The sequence below is a fragment of the Pristis pectinata genome, chromosome 8 (genome assembly GCF_009764475.1).
Source record: "Pristis pectinata isolate sPriPec2 chromosome 8, sPriPec2.1.pri, whole genome shotgun sequence".
NCBI classification, from domain to species: domain Eukaryota; kingdom Metazoa; phylum Chordata; class Chondrichthyes; order Rhinopristiformes; family Pristidae; genus Pristis; species Pristis pectinata.
This window is the reverse complement of record NC_067412.1, coordinates 79,151,035-79,169,388: the sequence shown is the minus strand read 5'-3', so window position 1 is coordinate 79,169,388 and position 18,354 is coordinate 79,151,035. Positions and strand designations below refer to the sequence as shown.

Genomic DNA, 18,354 nt, shown 5'->3' with positions numbered 1-18,354 from the left:
GAATCTGCTTCCACATGTTCAAGCCATTAATATTTATCAGTTGTCCGATACTCAACCAGGGGAACACCACTATATACCTCTCTTCAGTCTGAAAAGCAGTCATTCACCAGGTCTCCTTTCTATGAGTGTCAAATTTTGTTTCCATGCTGTCAAAGCCCCTCCCCACAGCTTCAATTTTGCCCTTTTAATGCACATGTTATCCAACAGCTTTTAAAAGTCTCTGTAAAATCAAATGCAAGGTCCTCATCCACCCTTTGTGACATCATCAAATTAGTCAAACATGATTGCCTTGAAATTAGATTGCACCTATTTTCGATGTGATTAAACATAGCTGTAAAAGAACAATGCTGGGAGAACTCAGCGGGTTAAGCGGCATCTGTGGTCCAAATCTTCCAGTGTTCTGTTTGTTTTGTTCTAGATTCTAGCACCTGCAATCTCCTTTGTCCTGCCTGTGTTTAATGTTAACTTCCAAACTAGTTTCCCACAGAACAATTGCAAAATTTTACAAAAAGGCATCTGAAAAATGTGTTATGGTCATTAATAAGAAGTAATCAACAATAAAGTGAGACTTAGGCCTAAATATGTTGTTCTATGGACTACAACTGAGAAGGCTCCTTAGGAGCCATCTTTCTGGCAATTGTCCCAGATAGCCCTTGCTCATAACACCTCCCTCCTCTGTTCAGCTCAGAGGCAAAGAAAAGGTAAGTTAACTTTTTCTTTTAAATTGCTTCTACTTTAATGTTTTTAATTATTTATGTGCTTTGAGGGAACTTTATTATTGTTAAATTTTTAATGACTTAAACATTTAAAATCAATTACAGGTTTTTACAGCCAGCAAAACCCACTCCAGTTTTGGCAGCTGTCAAAATCCATCAGGGTTGTTTCAGGGATGGGGTCTAGTCACAGCACCACCTGAGGCTACCACTGATTAGACCACACCACTGGACTCTAGGACACAGAAGGCCAGCAAGACTGACCAGGCAAGGAGACCTGGCCAGCAAGATCTGGTCCCTTGTTTCCAAGCCGCTCTTTATGGGAACGGCACAGATTCCGTTTTACCAGATGATTCTTTGTAGAAACTGCCACAAAGCCATTTTTAAACTTAGCCTTGAGGAATTTCATGGACTTATGGAGGAGATTCAAACGGGCATTAACTCGATACATCTTGCATGTTAGACACATCAAAAGAGAGCGGAATCATATTACTAGGCAAATGTTTCTTAATGCAGAATAATTTAGATCTAATATTCTGATGTTGGTGAGTCCAATGAAATTTCTCCAAAGCAATACCTTGCTGAATTACAATAGAGTCAAGTCGCAGCTTCATCTCAGCCCTTTCCACAATCCGCTCTTCTACTGTGTTATCAGTGAGAAGCCGAAACACCCGAACGGTCTTTTTCTGACCAATACGATGAGCACGATCCTATTCAAACAGAATCGTTATTTTTTTTAATCCTGAAAATACTGATTAAAAAATCTAAATATCTAAAAAGCCTTTGCAAAGTCTCTGAAATTGATATGCTTTATAGAACTGAACATAAAGTCATAGTAAATCATTTTAAAACTAACTTCTTAATAACCTAAACAAGCACACTTCATATTGTCCACGTGAATTAAAGCATAACAATTTGTAGCTACGTATGCTAGATGGTTCCAAATCTTAATCAAAGTCATTGGCTAGAACAGCATTGAGGACACCACAAATAGCCTGAGCACTTCCAGACGACAAAGGGCAAAATTCATCTCGGATCCATGCTGTTTATTGCTAGGGAGCAATTCTCCAACAGATTCTGTGCACAGAGGTTCGATCGGGATCTGGGAGGTTGGGTGCTGTCTATTGAATGTGAACATCTTCTACATACAGAGATGTTCTGGAAATAAATAATACTCAAAGCCTAATATATCAAAACAAACAGTACTTTAAGCCAAGAGGGAAATAAAGGAGAAGGGAAACCCCATTTAAACAATAACAGTGAACAATGTAATTTTGGTTTCAAATCACTTAACATATCAACCTACTTTGATTTTATCAACTATAATCAAATTATTTCATTCAAGAATCTAAATTTTTAGTGACTAACTGCATAGTTATGGCAATATAACTACCAATCCAACCTCATTATGTATTGCTTTATATAAAAGAACAGCACTGTCAGAGTAATATATGAAGAATAATGCATTAACTGTCCAAAGTTCAGCAAACTTTTCAACATCCTGATTAGGCTGTAAGTCTATTTGGAAAAAAGTTAAATTCCCAATAAAATTTCTCACAAAGGACTCTCAGCAGAAATATGAACCCATCCCATCCCATTTCAACTGCTGGCAGTTTACCATTTTTTTTTCCAGTTGTTGTTTTAATCTCAGGTTTGCATTATTTGCCTTGTGTTAAATGAGGAATGTTTTAAAGGAAAAGAAAAAAAAAAGAGACAACCACAAAGAATGAAAAGGAAAAGCAGAAAGAGAACACAAGAAAGAAAAGGATTTATAATGGTATTTAATCACTTCTCTCAAAAACATGTCTAGCACTAAGCAAACAATGGATCTTTTTAAAATGCAGTGCCTATATCAAGCAATTCTTAACACTGTCATGAAAGGAGTGATCTACTTTTATATCGTGGAACTAAATTTTACACAGCAAGGTGACACAGGCAGCAATTAGTTTAATCACCAGATAAATATACAAAATTAATGGAGTGATAAATATTGTATGGGACACTACAATTATCCTGCTAATCTTGGAATACCCACTTAAGTATTCAGGCCTTACCTGAAGGATAGCAAATCCCCTACTATTGCACTCCTTCACTAACACACTGAAATGCCAGGTTAGATTATAGGGCTAAGCTCTGAAGCATGGCTTCAACTCGCAATGCTCTGTTTCAGAGGTGAGAACGTTATCCACTGAGCCAATAAGTATTACAAATTCAACATTTTAAAGAAGTAGGATGCCCCACTACCTACCATAGCTTGCAAATCCACCTGTGGATTCCAATCTGAATCGTACAAAATAACGACATCTGCAGTTGCTAGGTTGATACCCAGGCCACCAGCTCTGGTACTCAGCATGAATATGAACTTTGTACTGTTGACAGCATTGAAAGAATCTATTGCTCGCTGTTTTAAACAAAGGGACAAAAGATGAAGTAGCTGGATTCAAATCAGTTAGCACTTTCCAAGCAATGTGATATATCAATTGATTCTTAAAAGAACTTATTCTAAAAAAAAAGAGACTCTGCCCAAAACCTTGGCCTGGATTTTCCTGAGAAAAACCACCATTTTCCTCTATTAACAATCAAGAAGCTCAAGACTTGAGAAAAAGTGAGATCCAACTTCCTACTTTCCTTCATGGCCCACTGAACTGTGCTTGGCTCAGTGACTCCAGCTGTTTTAATGCATAAGAACAAGATGGAAACGACTGAATGAAATAGTCAAATTTTAAGGGGTATGCAAGAACAGAAATTTCACTGTAAACAAATCTTTAAAGGTAGGCAAGTGGTAAGCAGTTCAATGAACTCCAGTTGCAGGAACAAATAAAAACTTACCTAAGGGAGTGAATAGAGGATGGGAGTCCATTCTGAGGTCAGATTTCCTTAATGTCTTATGGAATTGAACTGTAGGATTCCTTTAAGTTGGATTCCTGCCCAAAGTAAACAAAGTTCTTTTGGGAGGAAGTCTGCTGCACAGAGCCTAAACCTATCCACTAAATTGATTCTTCGGACAAGTGGACTGTAGATTGAGTTAGACTGGCCTATACTCACTGGAGCTTAGAAGAATGAGCACTGATCTCATTGAGACCCACAGGATATTGGGAGAAAGTGACAGGGCAGATGCCAAGAGGCTGTGCCCTCAGACTGGCATAATATGGAACAAGGAGCTAGAGGGTAAGGGTGAAATGTTGGCCACTTAAGGAAGAGATAAAGAGATTTTTTTTCCTCATAAAGACGCAAATCCATGAAATCCTCCACTGCAGAGGTTCTGTGGGTGTTCAGTCTTAAACTCCATTTAAGGCTGAGATCAACAGATTTTTGAACATTAAGACAATCATGTGGGGATTGGGCAGGAAAGGAAGTCTTTCAGTTCAGAATCACCCATGAAACTGCTTCTATTTCTTATGTCCTTATGAGAGCAGGAAAGTGCACTGGGGGTCAGAATGAACCTTGGGAGGTGCCTGATGGTGGTTGGGAGACCTGGTGGATATCAAGGGCAGCAGAGGTATTACAAGGGATGGTTTGGGAAGATTGCTGGACCTGGAAAATAGCACTCCTGCTTGTCCTGGTCCACACAGTATTATAAAGGCATTTACCTAAATGGCTACAGCCCTTCTTGCTTTTGGCTGCCAGGTTTCCCAGGACCCAAGAAACCTGGCTGCCTGCAGTTGAAAATATAAAAATAAAGTCACTGTTAAAGGCAGGATTAAATGACCAACCCACTTACTGTGAGCGGATCGGTCATCCACTCTTCATCCTGCGACTACAAAATCTGCACATGGGTGATTTTTCCCAATTTTAATCTCCCCTATAAAGCCGACTGAGTCATTTTGGCAGTTCAGATTCAGACCTTTGATTCCAAGACTACAAATGAGCTGATTCATCCAGCAGCCGAGTTCACCAAACTTGTCTTCAAGTCACTGAGCCAAAGGGGCAGGCAAAAATAAAATCAGCCAGGATTTTGTTGTCTGCTGGACAATTCCTGGCTGTTGATTACAGATGATGACAGGATTGTAAGAGGCTACGTAACAGTATCACAAGCTAGCTCGATATTATTTTTACCTACAATTTCTGCAAAGGTTCACTGCCTAATAGGCCCCATTGTTGGAGAGCAGAACCACAACATAAAACAAGAATTAGATTAAGGATTTTGTGTTTCTTCTCAGCCAATGCTGCACTGAACAATGCCGCTACTTGCTAAACATCAGGGGAAGCTCGAAAATTTCATTTTACCCAAGGCAAGGCAAACATCATTACAGACCTCTCTTTCTTCATGCTGAGTTTGCCCATCAAGACGACAGTAGTCATAGCCACGCCACATACAGTAATCTTCAAGAATATCCATCAAACGGGTCATCTGGCTGAAAATGAGGACTCTGGAATCTTTAGGACAAGCAGTCATTAATAAAGCATGGAAGACAAAGTAAATAGTGAGGTAACAGCTCCCTTGCAGGTCTAGTAATATGCTACCCATATTGGTGATGATTCGTTACAGAAATATAATTTTAGTTCCAAATAAGTCACACAGGAGAGATAAACAAATTTCATCACAGATAGGCAGTTAATGCCTTCCAAGCCTTCCAACCTGAACCAGGAGTTTTTATATGTCAGTGAGTAGGGAGGTGTCAGGACGACAGGACAATGGGACTTGAGGTGAGTCATGACAAGATGCGCCATTGATTTTTAGATGAGTTTGAGTCATAGGGTAGGAAGTGGACCAGGAGAAAACTGTCCACGTGTAGAGTCAATAACAATGTGGATGAAAGTTTCAATGCCAAATGAGCTAAGGCAGGGTAGGGCTGAATTGAGCAATGTTATGAAGGTCAAGTTCGGTGATCTTGATTAAGGCACAGATATGTGGCCAGCGGTTCATTTTAAGGTCATACAAGGCAACAAGGCTGCAAAAGGTTTCGTTCAACTTTATTCAGTTGCCTGATCAGTATTTTTGCTTAGAATGTTTCCACTCCCCACTTCCTTTGCAACCATGCAAGAAATAAAAACAAACACATACAATAGTGGATTGCAATGAAGCATGGCACACACTTAGACTATAGCTGTTAGTGCACTTCTGTGCAATTCTTCGGGCATCATCCATACTCCTTAAAGCAAAAATAACAATGTGCCTGAAAAATTATTTAAAGGATCTGCTGTTGGGTTAATCAAACATAGCCCCGAGAATTAGCCAGAAGATTTTACTTTGTCTCCACATTACAGAGGAAAACCCAGTAATCTTGAGACATGACAGATGTTACAGGGAGAGAGTGACACAGAGTGGTCAGCCTTCTGAGGCAGGAATTAGAAACTCGGGGGGGGAAAGAATCGAAGCACTAGCTGTTTCCGAGTACCTACTTTGTTCTTTTAGTTTCGGCAGCAGTTTATCCAGAACCACCATCTTGCCACAATTGGAAACCAGATGAGTATCTGTAGTGTAAGGAGGGCCAGGCTCGGCACCATCAAAGAGGTATGGGTGGTTACAGCACTTCCGCAGCTGCATCAAGATGTTCAATAGGCGCATTTTGTCCATTTTTCCAGCAGAGTTTAGAATATCTATATCCTTCATTAAAATCTTTGTATACCTGAAAACACCAAAAGTAATGTAAAAAAAAATCAACACTGTTTTAAAAAACTCAGTATTTTATCTCACAGGTAAGAAATGACAAGTAAGGTAAAGCATAAGTGGTTACCAGATCCCTTAGAACCAGGCCCACCAAGATTCAGTAAAGCAAGAGAAGAAAAAGGTGCAAAATAAATTAAGACTAGTTAAATGTTCATCAGCTGTACTGTTTACCCAAACATTCTTAATCCAGCATATAAATAAAACAATGGACAAAAATGTGAGCTGGAGGGCAGAGAAATTGTTGTTATGGGACTTGTTAGTGAGCTGAGTAACTCCATTGTCTTCCCATAAGAACCTTTTAACATTCAGCTGTACTAACAGATAAACCTCCCTTATAACATCCTCAAAGAGTTGCACCACTGACACACAAGAGTGTCAGTCTAGATTACGTTGAATCCTGCTGTGGGCCAAACGCTTCCACAGCAAAGAAGACAATGCCATAAACTGAGCCAGTCTACGGCCATGTCAACCCTCATACCTTAAACTAAATAGTCATACCACCACCCGCGCCCCCCCCCCCCAAAGTCATTTTCCTTCTTTAAGTCTCAGCTACAGTACTTAACTAGCTTACCTACACAGAAAGGATGCACTTTATAATGATGCATCAGTTATAATTGGAGCACAATTTTTTTAATATTTGGTTGGTAGGGATTATTCTGCAGTTATGAAATTATGAATAGCAGATATTAATTAAAATGAGGACTCATGAGACTACAGAGCCAGTCTTCAGGAAATAAAACCGGTTCACAATTTAACTTGGAGCAACACACGCAAAATGCTGGAGGAACTCGGCAGGTCAGGCAGCATCTATGGAGGGAAATGAACAGATGATGTTCCGGGCCGAGATCCGTCACCAGAACTCAGCTTAAGTTCAACTGATATGTTAAGGCTATTGAAAATAATCATTGGGCATGGGACATTCTGATTCATAAAACATAAAACATTGTGTGACAAGAGCAAGATTCTCCCAGAAGAGCTTGCTGCGTTCAATAAAGACTTTTATATTTCCCAGTTACAGCTTCCGTGTGGCTCAGTTTAGTCAGTTACAACAAATGGTAGGGGGCACATAAGCAAACAATTTAGTTATAGTGAGCATGAAAGGAGAAGAAAAAGTTGAGCCTGTGTTAGCTCTTTGTCCAGGCATGCTTGCTAGAATAAAATTTAAGATGGATATCTGGTTTCAGTCAAAACCATTTTATAAACAAAACCACAAAGACTCCTTAAAACTGGCCCCAGAAAGTTAACAAGCTTCAACAGTAATTGTTCACTCACCATTCTCTCTGCATTTTACTAAGGCCAACATAGATCTTGATTTCCTTTTTAGGAGGCAAACTTTTTTCGACCTCTGCTTTAATTCTCCGAAGCAAGAATGGTCGGAGCACCTGGAACATATTTAATGAGTAGCACTGTTAAATTACATAAACAATGAAAGAAAGAGATCCTTTCCTGTATAGTGTCAGGGACAGAGGAAAATATGACAAGCTTTCTGTAAATGGAACTAACGGTCAAGAAAAAAAGAATCAACATGCAATCCGTGGAAGAAAGAATCTGTGATTGTCCATTCAGAGAATCAATATGGGTCTTTGAGATCAAGATGTCTTATTTACAGATTATGTGCATTTATTGCCCATCTCTAATAGCCCTTTAGAAGGTGGTGATGAATCATCTTCTTGAACCTCTGGTGCTATCAGCTGGGAGATTCCAGGATTTAAAACCAGTGACTGTGAACAAATTCGATACATTTCCAGCTGGTGTTTGACTTGAAAGTAAGCTTGCAAATGTTAGCACTTCCATGAATCAGCTGCCTTTGTCCGTCTGCAAATCGGAGACTCGGGAGACGCTGATGAAGAAACTTCTGCAAAATTTCCAGCGCAAATTGTAGATGGTAAATACTGAAGCCATGATGTCTCAGTGATGGAGGGGATAAATGTTTAGGTAAATGGAAGGTGTCCAATCAAGCTGGTGGCTCTCTCATGGATGATACCAAGGACTTTCGGTGTTAGTGGAGCTGCATTCATCCAGACAAATGGAAGGAAGAATAAGATAGCCAATTATTTTCTAAGTGGAATGAGACTACTTTTTTTTTAGTGGTACAAAAGGATCTGAGGGGATCTTTGCACATGAAATTCAATGCACGAGGTACATCAAGTAATTATGAAAGTCAACAAGTTTTGATCCAGCTTTACAGCTCTCGTGAGACAATGCCTGGAGTACTGTGTCCCCATATTTATGGAAATACGTGCTTGTACTTCAGGAAATGCAGAGAAGGTTCACTACGGTGATTCCTGGGATGAAGGGATTAACATTTTAAGGGTTGAACAGGTACAGCCTATACTCATTGGTGTATGGAAGAATGAAAGATGTTTCAAAACGATCACATGAAGATCCTGAGGGGGTGACTTGGGTGGATGTTTGTCTTTGTCAGGATGCCTAGATTTGAAGAAATCAAATCTAGGGGGCCTAGAACTAGGGGGCATAGATTCAGGACAAAGGGTCATTCATTTTAGATGGAGATAAACACAATTTTTTTCTCTCAGAGGATTTGGAATTCTCCATATTAGAGAGCAGTAGAGGAAAAGTTATTGAATGTATTCAAGACAGAGATTGACAGACCATTAAATACCAGGAAGTCAAAGAGTATGCTGGAAAGTGGTGTTGAAGCCAAGATTGGATCAGCCATAAACTTACATTGTCAGAGCAGGCTTAAGGGGCCAACTGACCTACTCCTGCTCCTTTTTATCCCTAAATTGCGGCTTTTGGAATGGCTTTGGTGAGGAACAAGCCACAGGATATCTAATTTCTGACCATCTCTTGTATTTATGTGACTGATCCAGTTAAGTTTCCCAACAGTGGTAACCTCCCTTAAGATATTGATCGTGGGGGTTTGACAATGGTAATATTGTTTAATGCCAATGAGAAGTTTCTAGATTTAATGTTCTTAGTGATTGTCTTTGCGGTTCAAAAATATTTATGATATTTGCTACTTTTCAGCCCAAGCCTGAAGGTTATCTAGTCCATGTCACATGCAGACACAAGTTGCTACGTTGTACAATGAAAATCAAACATCTATTGATGATGAAAATCTGAAATTGGAACAAAAAATACTGGAAACCTTTAGTAGGTCTGGCAGCATCTGTGGAAACAGACACAAAATCAATATTCTGATGAAGGATCTGTGATTTAAATGTTAACTCTGTTCTCTTTCCATGAATGCTCCCTGATCTGAATAGAGTTTCTAGTATTTTTCTTTTATTTTAAACGTTGTACAATTATCAGCAAACATATTTACTTCTCACCTTGTGAGGGATTACTGATGAGAAAAAGGTCATTGATTAAAAAGTCTGCAGATTGTTGGGCAAGGGACACTGACCTGAGGAACAGCTAATAAAATTAGTACAGCTATTCACAAAGCCTCCTTTTTCTGGTGAATCCATTTCCATGCAGAGATCTCTAGGTTACATTAACAATACTCATTTTAAACTTTTAAATGTGAAATATTTTGTCATAAAATGGGATTGTTTCAATTTCACCCTACAAATTCCTCACTACAAACAGGATTGACAATAAACTTACAGCATGTAGACGTTCCACTAATTGCTGATCACCCAGACAGTTGTTCGTGTCAAACCAAGAGTCAAAGTCCTGTGTAGGCAAAGGAAAAATTCATTCTCTTCACAAGAAAGCATTACTGAAAAGTTGGTTTTCAACATGATAATTCAAAAAGCATCAAATTATTTCATTTTGCACAAAGCCATATGAAGTTTTATTTTTCTTTCCTCATTTTAATCCCCTAACCAAGTGCTCTACTGTTTACAACAATCCTTGCTTTGCATCTGTTGAAAATTATATTTGAATTCTAGTTCATTGCTAATGCAATTCTTCTTCTTCACAAAGTGAGCTTTAAAGCGATACTTCAGTAAGAACAGTTGGTTGGTAGGTGGCGGAGGTAGTAGCAATCAAGCCTGGATGTGATCACTGGTAATCACACTGATGTCAGGTAGTGTTGAAAAGAGCCTTCGGGAATGGAATCCTGGACTTATTTTGAAGTTTCCATACCCCCTTCAATCCTGGAGATTTTAAAGGCAACATTTTCAATTGAGATAATCTACCTCAGTGGAGCTGGATAATACACGGAGCTCCCATGATCTCCAAAGAACATGGTGACACCTCATGGCCATTTTTTTTCAACTGCACCATGTATTCTGCAATTTTATCAACAAGCTGAGAGGAGATGAGGCAAGGCAGAGAAAGGAGTAGACAACTTGAAGCTGGTACCAGCCTCCAGGACGGCTCTGGAGCCAGAAAGGGCATTCCCACTTCCCTGGATTGAGGATTCAATATAAAATGTCTTTATTTTGTTGAAAGAAGGAAAGAAATGAGAATTTAAAAGGGATAAAGAGAGGCTATGGAATGGGCAGATTGGTGGCAAATGAAAGGTAATGCTGAAAATGTGAAGTGTTACATTTTGGTAAGAAGAATGAGAAGAGTCAGTGTAAACTTTAGGGCATAATTCTGAAAGCGGTACAAGAACAGAGAGATTGGGGGTAAATGTACACAATCATTAAAAGTGACAAGGCAGGTTAAGAAAATGATTTTAAAAAATATACAAGTTCCTAGGCTTTATAAATAGAGGCATAAAGTATAAGAGCATGAAAGTCAGAAGGAAACTTGAAAATGCTGGTTTGGCCACAAATGGAGTACTGTGTCCAGTTCTAGGTGCCACACTTTAGGAAAGGCATAAAAGTTCTGGAGAGGGTTCAGGAGAAATTTACTGAAGTAGTTCAAGAGAAGAAAGACTCATGTAGATAGACTGGAGAAGCTGTGGTTGTTCTCTTTGGAACACAGAAGAGTGAGTCAGGATGTGACAGAGGTACTTAAAATTGTGAAAGTTTTGAACAATCATATAAGCTGTTCCCATTGGCAGAGGCCAACAGGACACATGGAAGGAAGGTAACTGGCTAAAGAACCAAAAGCAATGCAAGAAAAAATACTTTTAGTGAATATGCAATACCTAGGTCGTAATAGAATCAGATTTAAAGGGAGATAGATAAGTATCTGAAAGGAAAGAATTTGCAGGACAATAGAGAGAGAGCAGGAGAGGGGGAACTAAATGAATTGTTGTTACACAGAGCAAGTAAAGTGTCAGTGGGCCAAATGCCCTTTTTCCACGCTCAAACCATCTGCCATTCTGTGAATTTTTTTAATCAGTTTTTATAAATGTTAACATATCTTTATTTTGAGAGGATGTTTGAAGTGTATGTTTTTATTCTCTGGTGACTTTGTATAATGGCAGGATGCAGCAGTAACATGTTTTGAGATAAATCTTTTATGTCCCAAACCATACCCTTTAATTTTGACCACTTTCTACCTTGACTATAATGATCGACACTGAACAGTTTTCCCAGAAATTGTCTGAACTTACATCTGCAGAATTGAACACATCAGGCAACAGAAAGTTAAGTAAAGCCCACAATTCATGAAGATTATTCTGTAAGGGTGTTCCAGTCAGTAGCAGTCGATTTGTTGATTTAAACTCTCGAACAATTTCAGACAGCTGCAAAGAGAAAGAATAGTGCCAGAAATAGATAAAGGAAGGACTGAAGAAAAAGCTTAAGAAATATACACTATAATTACTTACACAAAGTACAAAGAAATTACCATTCAAAAATAGGCTGTTTTATCAAAACAGTGCTAGTTGGTCTTTACCTTCCAAAGGAGCAATAAAGTAAATTCTAAGTGTTCGGACTATTCCCATATCCCTTTATCCCTGTCTGACCCATTCTTAAATGTTGGCATGCTTGGTGATTAATCTCCAACTCTGGCAGTACATCTTCTGACAGATAAAGCATTATATTTCTGGAAACACATTCCCTCATTCCCTTGCAAACACTCATCTTTCCACAGCACTCCATCAGCTACTTAGATGTGGACTTCCCCTCCACATTCACACTAACCAGAATTAGAATCAGGTTTATTCTCACTGACATATGTTGTGGAATTTGTTGTTTTGTGGCAGCAATAAAGTGCAAGACATAAAGACATAAAAATTACTTTAAGTTATAAAAATAAATAAATAGTGTAAAAGAGAAAAATGATGTAGTATTCATGGACCATTCAGAAATCTGGTGGCAGAGGGGAAGAAATGTTGTGTAGGTCTTCAGGCTCTTGTACCTCTTCCCTGATTGGAGTAACGTGAAGAGGGCATGTCCCGGATGGTGAGGGTCCTTGATGATGGACACTGCTTTCTTGAGGCATCGCCTCTTGAAGATATCTTCGATGGCAAGTCCATAATCAACTCCTTGGTCTTGCTGACGTTGAGTGCGAGGTTGTTGTTGTGACACCACTCAACTAGCCGATCTACCTCGCTCCTGTACGCCTCCTTATCGCCATCTGAGATTCTGCCAATAACAGTGGTGTCATCGGCAAATTGATAGATGGCGTTTGAGCTGTACCTAGCCACACAGTCAGGAGTGTAGAGAGAGTAGAGCAGTGGGCTAAGCATGCATCCTTGAGGTGAGCCTGTGTTGATTGTCAGCAAGGAGGAGATGTTACTACCGATACGCACTGACTGTGGTAACAGATAATATTCCTACCTTGGACTTTTCGTTCTTAATTCTATGAGCTTCATCGATTACCAAGTATCTCCAGTTAAACTTCTTGAACACAGATTTTTCCTTTATGACCATTTCATATGATGTAACACAGACATCCCATTCTCCTGGCATCATAATATCCCGAATAAAGGCAGCCTGTCATCAAAAAAAAAGGAAAATGTAATGGAAATCCAGTCATGGTATAACACATCCCTCACTACTTAAGCACAGAAGCACATTTTCATAGGTACAAAAGGCACAACTGATTTGCTTGACCTCTTCAATTTCAATATTTCTTCTCTTGACGATACAAAGTCTAGCCAACCCCAGGTCAAGTTGATTGACCTCCTGCACCTGTTCATGTGAGTGACCACTCCTGCAGTAAGTTATGTCATGACATCACATCCCATGAAAACCTCCACAAATTACCAATTTCCTGCTTGGCTTGCACAATTTCAAATTAAAACTCCCAGGAGGCAATGACAACGTCAGTTTCTGAACCATCTGGGCAATAAAAATGTTATTCTTCTGTAATTTGAGGCAGCAATGGCTGGCAATCTTTGAATACTGTTCCTGTACTATCGTCAGTCTACTTTAGTGCAAGGGTCAGATGATGGAACAATGACTGATTTTTTTTTCTCCTTTTTAGCTATGGAACATTGAAACCAACTGCAGGAACTCTTGTCACTCTGACAGAAACCAGCTCACTAAACACATAACGTAATTAAACCTAGGATCATCTATAATATTTACAACATGGTAGAAAGCCATATTGACCACTATGCACATACCACCAAAGCTGTGCGTCCAGTTCTCCTGCCATCTCCCTCGCCTTCAAAATGAACATAGAACATTGCAACACAGTACAGGCCCTTTGGCCCACAATGTTGTGCCGACATTTTATCCTGCTCTAAGATCTATCTAACCCTTCCCTCCCACATAGCCGTCCATTTCTCTATCATTCATGCTTCTGTTCCTAATGACAAGTACTATCCATTCAAAAAAGGTATTATGGATTCTGCTTCCATCTCCTCTGATGAAGGATTCATATCTTAACAGCTCTCTACATAATTGAATTTCTCTCAATGTCACTGTTCCATTTTATGAATATTTTCGATTCACATTCTCCAATTACACATTGAAGAGATTTTCAATTTTTGAATTATCAACTACCTTTGTAATTTGATAGCTTGACCACATTTGTTTATAGCCTTCATTGTTCTCGTCTTGTACTGTAATGCAATTGCTTTTGTCTCTCCTCACAACTAAAACAGCATTTTCATAATCTCTTGCTGCTTGGTGTATCCTTTTAGGATGGTAAAGTATTTCAGTTCCAGCAAAATCAATGGATTATATGAATTTAGCATTACTTCACAACCTTATTTATAAAAACAAGTTTGGTTTTTTGCAATACTCTGGTTTAGCAACCTCTTCATTTTGCAGATTTGAACATCTGTAGCCTTATCCTAATCTCTGCTTATCAATTCCATTTAAAATGTTAACACAATTAATATTTATGTGTTTTCATCCTTCCTTCTTGTTTCACATTACTAAAAATTAAACTTCATCAACTGTCTATTTGCCCAATTGTTAACTTATGTCTCCCTAAAGTTCCCTGCACTCCTTTTCAGAGTAAACAGTCCTTTATCCTTTTAAATTATCTGCACAATCTATATCTGAACCTGCTTCCAAGTACAGATAATTTCAAAATATTGAAGTGATTGAATAGCTTCACCAAAGCTTTGGTGAAACCAATCAATCACTTCAACATTTTGAAATTATCTGCACTTGTAAGTCTAAATGGTACTCAAGGGGTCCTGTGCCATGAGTACACTCGTGTGCTGGTCCCACAATCATACTGAACTATTGCAGCTATGCAGTTTCCAATATTCTGCAGGCATTACTGGTGCATCCGTCACTTGGGCCCTGAGTGGTGACCGGGCATCAGGCAGTGGAACCCAAAGACCTGGTGCTGTACCACTCTGATGACCTTCTAATAGCTCATGTGGTCAAGAACTTTTCAACTGTCTCTAATATCTCTAATAATCAGAGACACTTAGGAAGAATTGGAATACTTTTAAATAGTGTGACAATTTAAAAATGATTATAAGTCTAATTACTGGAAATGTGTCACGAAAAGAGTTTGTAATTATGATGTAGAAATAGATGTGCACATATTCATGTACACACTTATTCATCAAGCTGTGTTTACCAAAGTTACAAAATACGAGATTCTGCTCATCCTTCAATTTCTGCTGAGTAAGCTCTGAGCTGGGTTAGTAATAGAAAAACTACATTTAACCTTAATGACCCCAGTTTAGGAAGGAGAAATAACAACAGAAAATGATGGGAGCCTGACCTGCTACAGTGTTTCCAGTATTTTCTGTTTTTATGTCAGCCACAGATGCTGCCTGACCTGCCAAATATATTTTATTTCAGATTCCCAGCATCTGCAGTTATTTATTTTTCTTTCGGAAGGGAAAAAACTGCCACAGATCTTTCGGTTATGGACCTCGTGATGCCCAATGTGAATTGTGAACCTCTGAATTCTGGATGCAAGCAGAGAAAATCCTCAAAATACTCAGCAGGTCAGGCAGCATTTGTAGACAGAAAGACAGTTAGATTTTCAAATCGATGATCTTCCAGCAGAAATGGAAAAAGTTGAGAGGTTATAGCTTTCAGGAGAAGTTCAGGAAAGTGGTGAGGGACGGAAAAGACAAAAGGGAAGGTCTGTGACAGGATGTGAAATAAGAGGAATTAAATTACAAAATAGAGTGCTTCTCTCTCTAAGCAGCTGCCAAGCATCCTGAAGACTTCCAGTATTCTCTACTTTTTATTTCTAATTTATTGCATAAACTGTATTTTGCATCTGTATTTATGTTAGTCATGTGACATCACAAGTCATGATAAACGATAATCCCTTCATCACAAGGATGGGTAGTATCTGCCACTTCACTTCTATATAAGGAATGATTACTTACGTTCAGCTATGGAAGGTGATAAACACTCATGAAATCACACCTCATAACCCCAGAAGGGAAATGGGAGAAAGGCCTAAAGTTTCCACAAATGATAACTATCCTCAACCCTTTTAGGTAAGGAATGCAACAAATATTAATCACTGTACAATAAATAGGAAAGATTATTTAGAAGTAAGTATATTCCTTACCCTTTGATCTTTGTCTCCAATAAGGCAAACTGCACGGAGTGATGGAACCCAGCGTTTGAATTCTTTTATCCAATTGTGCAATGTGGACTTTGGCACCAAAACCATGTGTGGCCCAGGTATATTCCTGTAGTGTTTTAGGTAGCCAAGCAATGCAATGGTCTGTAGTGTCTTACCAAGACCCTAGATTTATGAAAAAAAAATAAGTAAAAGTAGAATTTCTTAATTTAATGATATGGTTCTGACTTGCTGAAACAGTTGAATAAATTTGCCTTTACATCAGTGCAAAATGTTAAGCACCATTGTGATCTAAGGTCTCAAAATTAGTGGCACTCTATGGTAGAAGAAATGGATGCTCCCATTTAGGAATTAACTGCAACTGTCCCTTGCCAGTTGTGATTCTTCATAAGTGATTTCTGGGTTTCTTCTCATACAATTGAATAAAAATTATCAGTGACTTTAGATTGAACAAAGAAGCTAATTTAAGCACATAAAATGTTTACAACTATCTTCACATAGAGTAATGATAAAGAGAGAAGCTAATATAATAACTACATTGCTAGCACCTTCTTTCCCTCTGGACTCTGTTCTGTGGTCTGTATACAATAAGGGCAGCCTCAAGGTTCATGCCACAGGAGCGAGACCTGTTCATTCTAATAGATTATGAAGAGCTCCTGAACTGAGGAAAGAAATGTAGCTACTCCAGTTGCAATCAAATCACTGTTTTCAATCATATTGAGAACTACTTATCAGGTCTAATCCAAAATCAAGTGGTTTATACATGACATCCACCAAGTATGGCAACTTAATATTGACACTTTGAACTGATGCAAGCTGAATTCAATAACAATACTCTTCCTTAAATTGCCCTCCTTACCATTTCATCAGCAAGAATACCATTAATTCCATTTTCATAAAGAGAAATCATCCAATTCAGTCCTCGGATTTGATAATCTCTAAGGGTTCCTGATTTCACATCTGGAATTCAAAGCAAAAATTGAAAAGAAACAAGATTTTAATCCCTTATTTACAAACTAGCAAATTCAACGCAGCTTCCAGCACAAAAGACAGCCATTTGATATTCTGTCCATAAAATTATGTGATTCCAGCAGCCCTCTGTCCTCAAATGACTGTAAAAGCACATTATTTGGACTATGGAGCCAAAGAACCCCATCATTTTCACAGAATTATTGGGAACTGAATTTCCTTCTGGCTATGTTTAGTGAAAAGGTTAGTGCAAGTATACACTGAGATTTCAAAGTAATTACTGGCATGAGGAATCTCTCTCCTTCCATCACTCTTTAGACAGATATGCTTTGACCTTAGGCAAAGACTCCATAAAGTGGCAGTAACAATGATAATAGTCTCCCATAAACTGACAGTCATTACACCAAGTATCACAGTCAAGAGAAAGCAAATGAATTGCATGAATGGTGCAATGGTTACCAGGTTTGAGATATGACAGCAATTTTATTTCCACTCAACAAACAGATCTAAACCCGAAATGAGGTGAACATTAGTGGACCTAGAACGGTGTGTGAGTTCTCAATCCCTAGTCAGGGATTTATTACTTACAAGAGCATAAGAGACAAAAACAAGAGTAGGCCTGATATACCAGTCAGTAAGATCATGGATGACCTTTTACCTCAGTGCCACTTCCCTTTTCCAATCCCATATTCCTGATTCCCTTAATATCCAAAAATCTATTTCTCTCTCTTGAAGACACTCAGTGACTGAGCCTCCACAATCTCCTTTGGTAGAGGATTCTAAAGGTTCACTATTCACGCATTTCTTCTTATTTTGTCTTCAATAGCTGATCTCTTATTTTGAGATTTTGACACCTGCTTATAGAATCCCCGAACAGAACATCTTCCTTGTATTTAACCTGTCAAACTCCATAAGAACTTTGTATGTTTCAACAAGACTACACTGAACATAGTCTTACTATGATTCCATTATTCTATCAAACACTTAGTCAAATTGCCAAGGATTCTAATCTATCATTACTGTGCATTTTGAAAAAATAGAAAAAAATCAAATTAAAACATTTAAATCATTGAATAATTCCAAAGTTTGCACTTCATTTCAATAGACAATGTGTGCACTGTACATACCTCCCTGATCTGTATTGATATATTCTCCTGCAGTTAAGATGAAGTTGAATTTCAGGTATGGTAACTAATTGGTTATGTTACTGAACAATTAAACCAATTTGTTCAGCATAGAGATTTTACATACCTAAGTTTTATTATGTGAAAAATATCTGGGGGA

At 38.5% G+C, this 18,354-nt stretch overlaps 1 protein-coding gene across 1 annotated transcript in view; it reads right to left on the bottom strand.

The window, feature by feature from the left end:
* Positions 1-18,354, bottom strand: part of smarca1 (SWI/SNF related, matrix associated, actin dependent regulator of chromatin, subfamily a, member 1) — a 62,396-nt gene that overhangs the window by 26,992 nt on the left and 17,050 nt on the right. Inside the window, exons 6-15 of the mRNA XM_052021629.1 lie at positions 16,961-17,061; positions 16,087-16,266; positions 12,918-13,073; positions 11,747-11,878; positions 9,898-9,966; positions 7,597-7,706; positions 6,057-6,283; positions 4,969-5,090; positions 2,962-3,114; positions 1,291-1,423 (exon numbers count right to left, since the gene is read on the bottom strand). Coding sequence (XP_051877589.1) covers positions 1,291-1,423; positions 2,962-3,114; positions 4,969-5,090; positions 6,057-6,283; positions 7,597-7,706; positions 9,898-9,966; positions 11,747-11,878; positions 12,918-13,073; positions 16,087-16,266; positions 16,961-17,061 — 1,383 coding nt within the window. The remainder of the gene's footprint in view (positions 1-1,290; positions 1,424-2,961; positions 3,115-4,968; positions 5,091-6,056; positions 6,284-7,596; positions 7,707-9,897; positions 9,967-11,746; positions 11,879-12,917; positions 13,074-16,086; positions 16,267-16,960; positions 17,062-18,354) is intronic.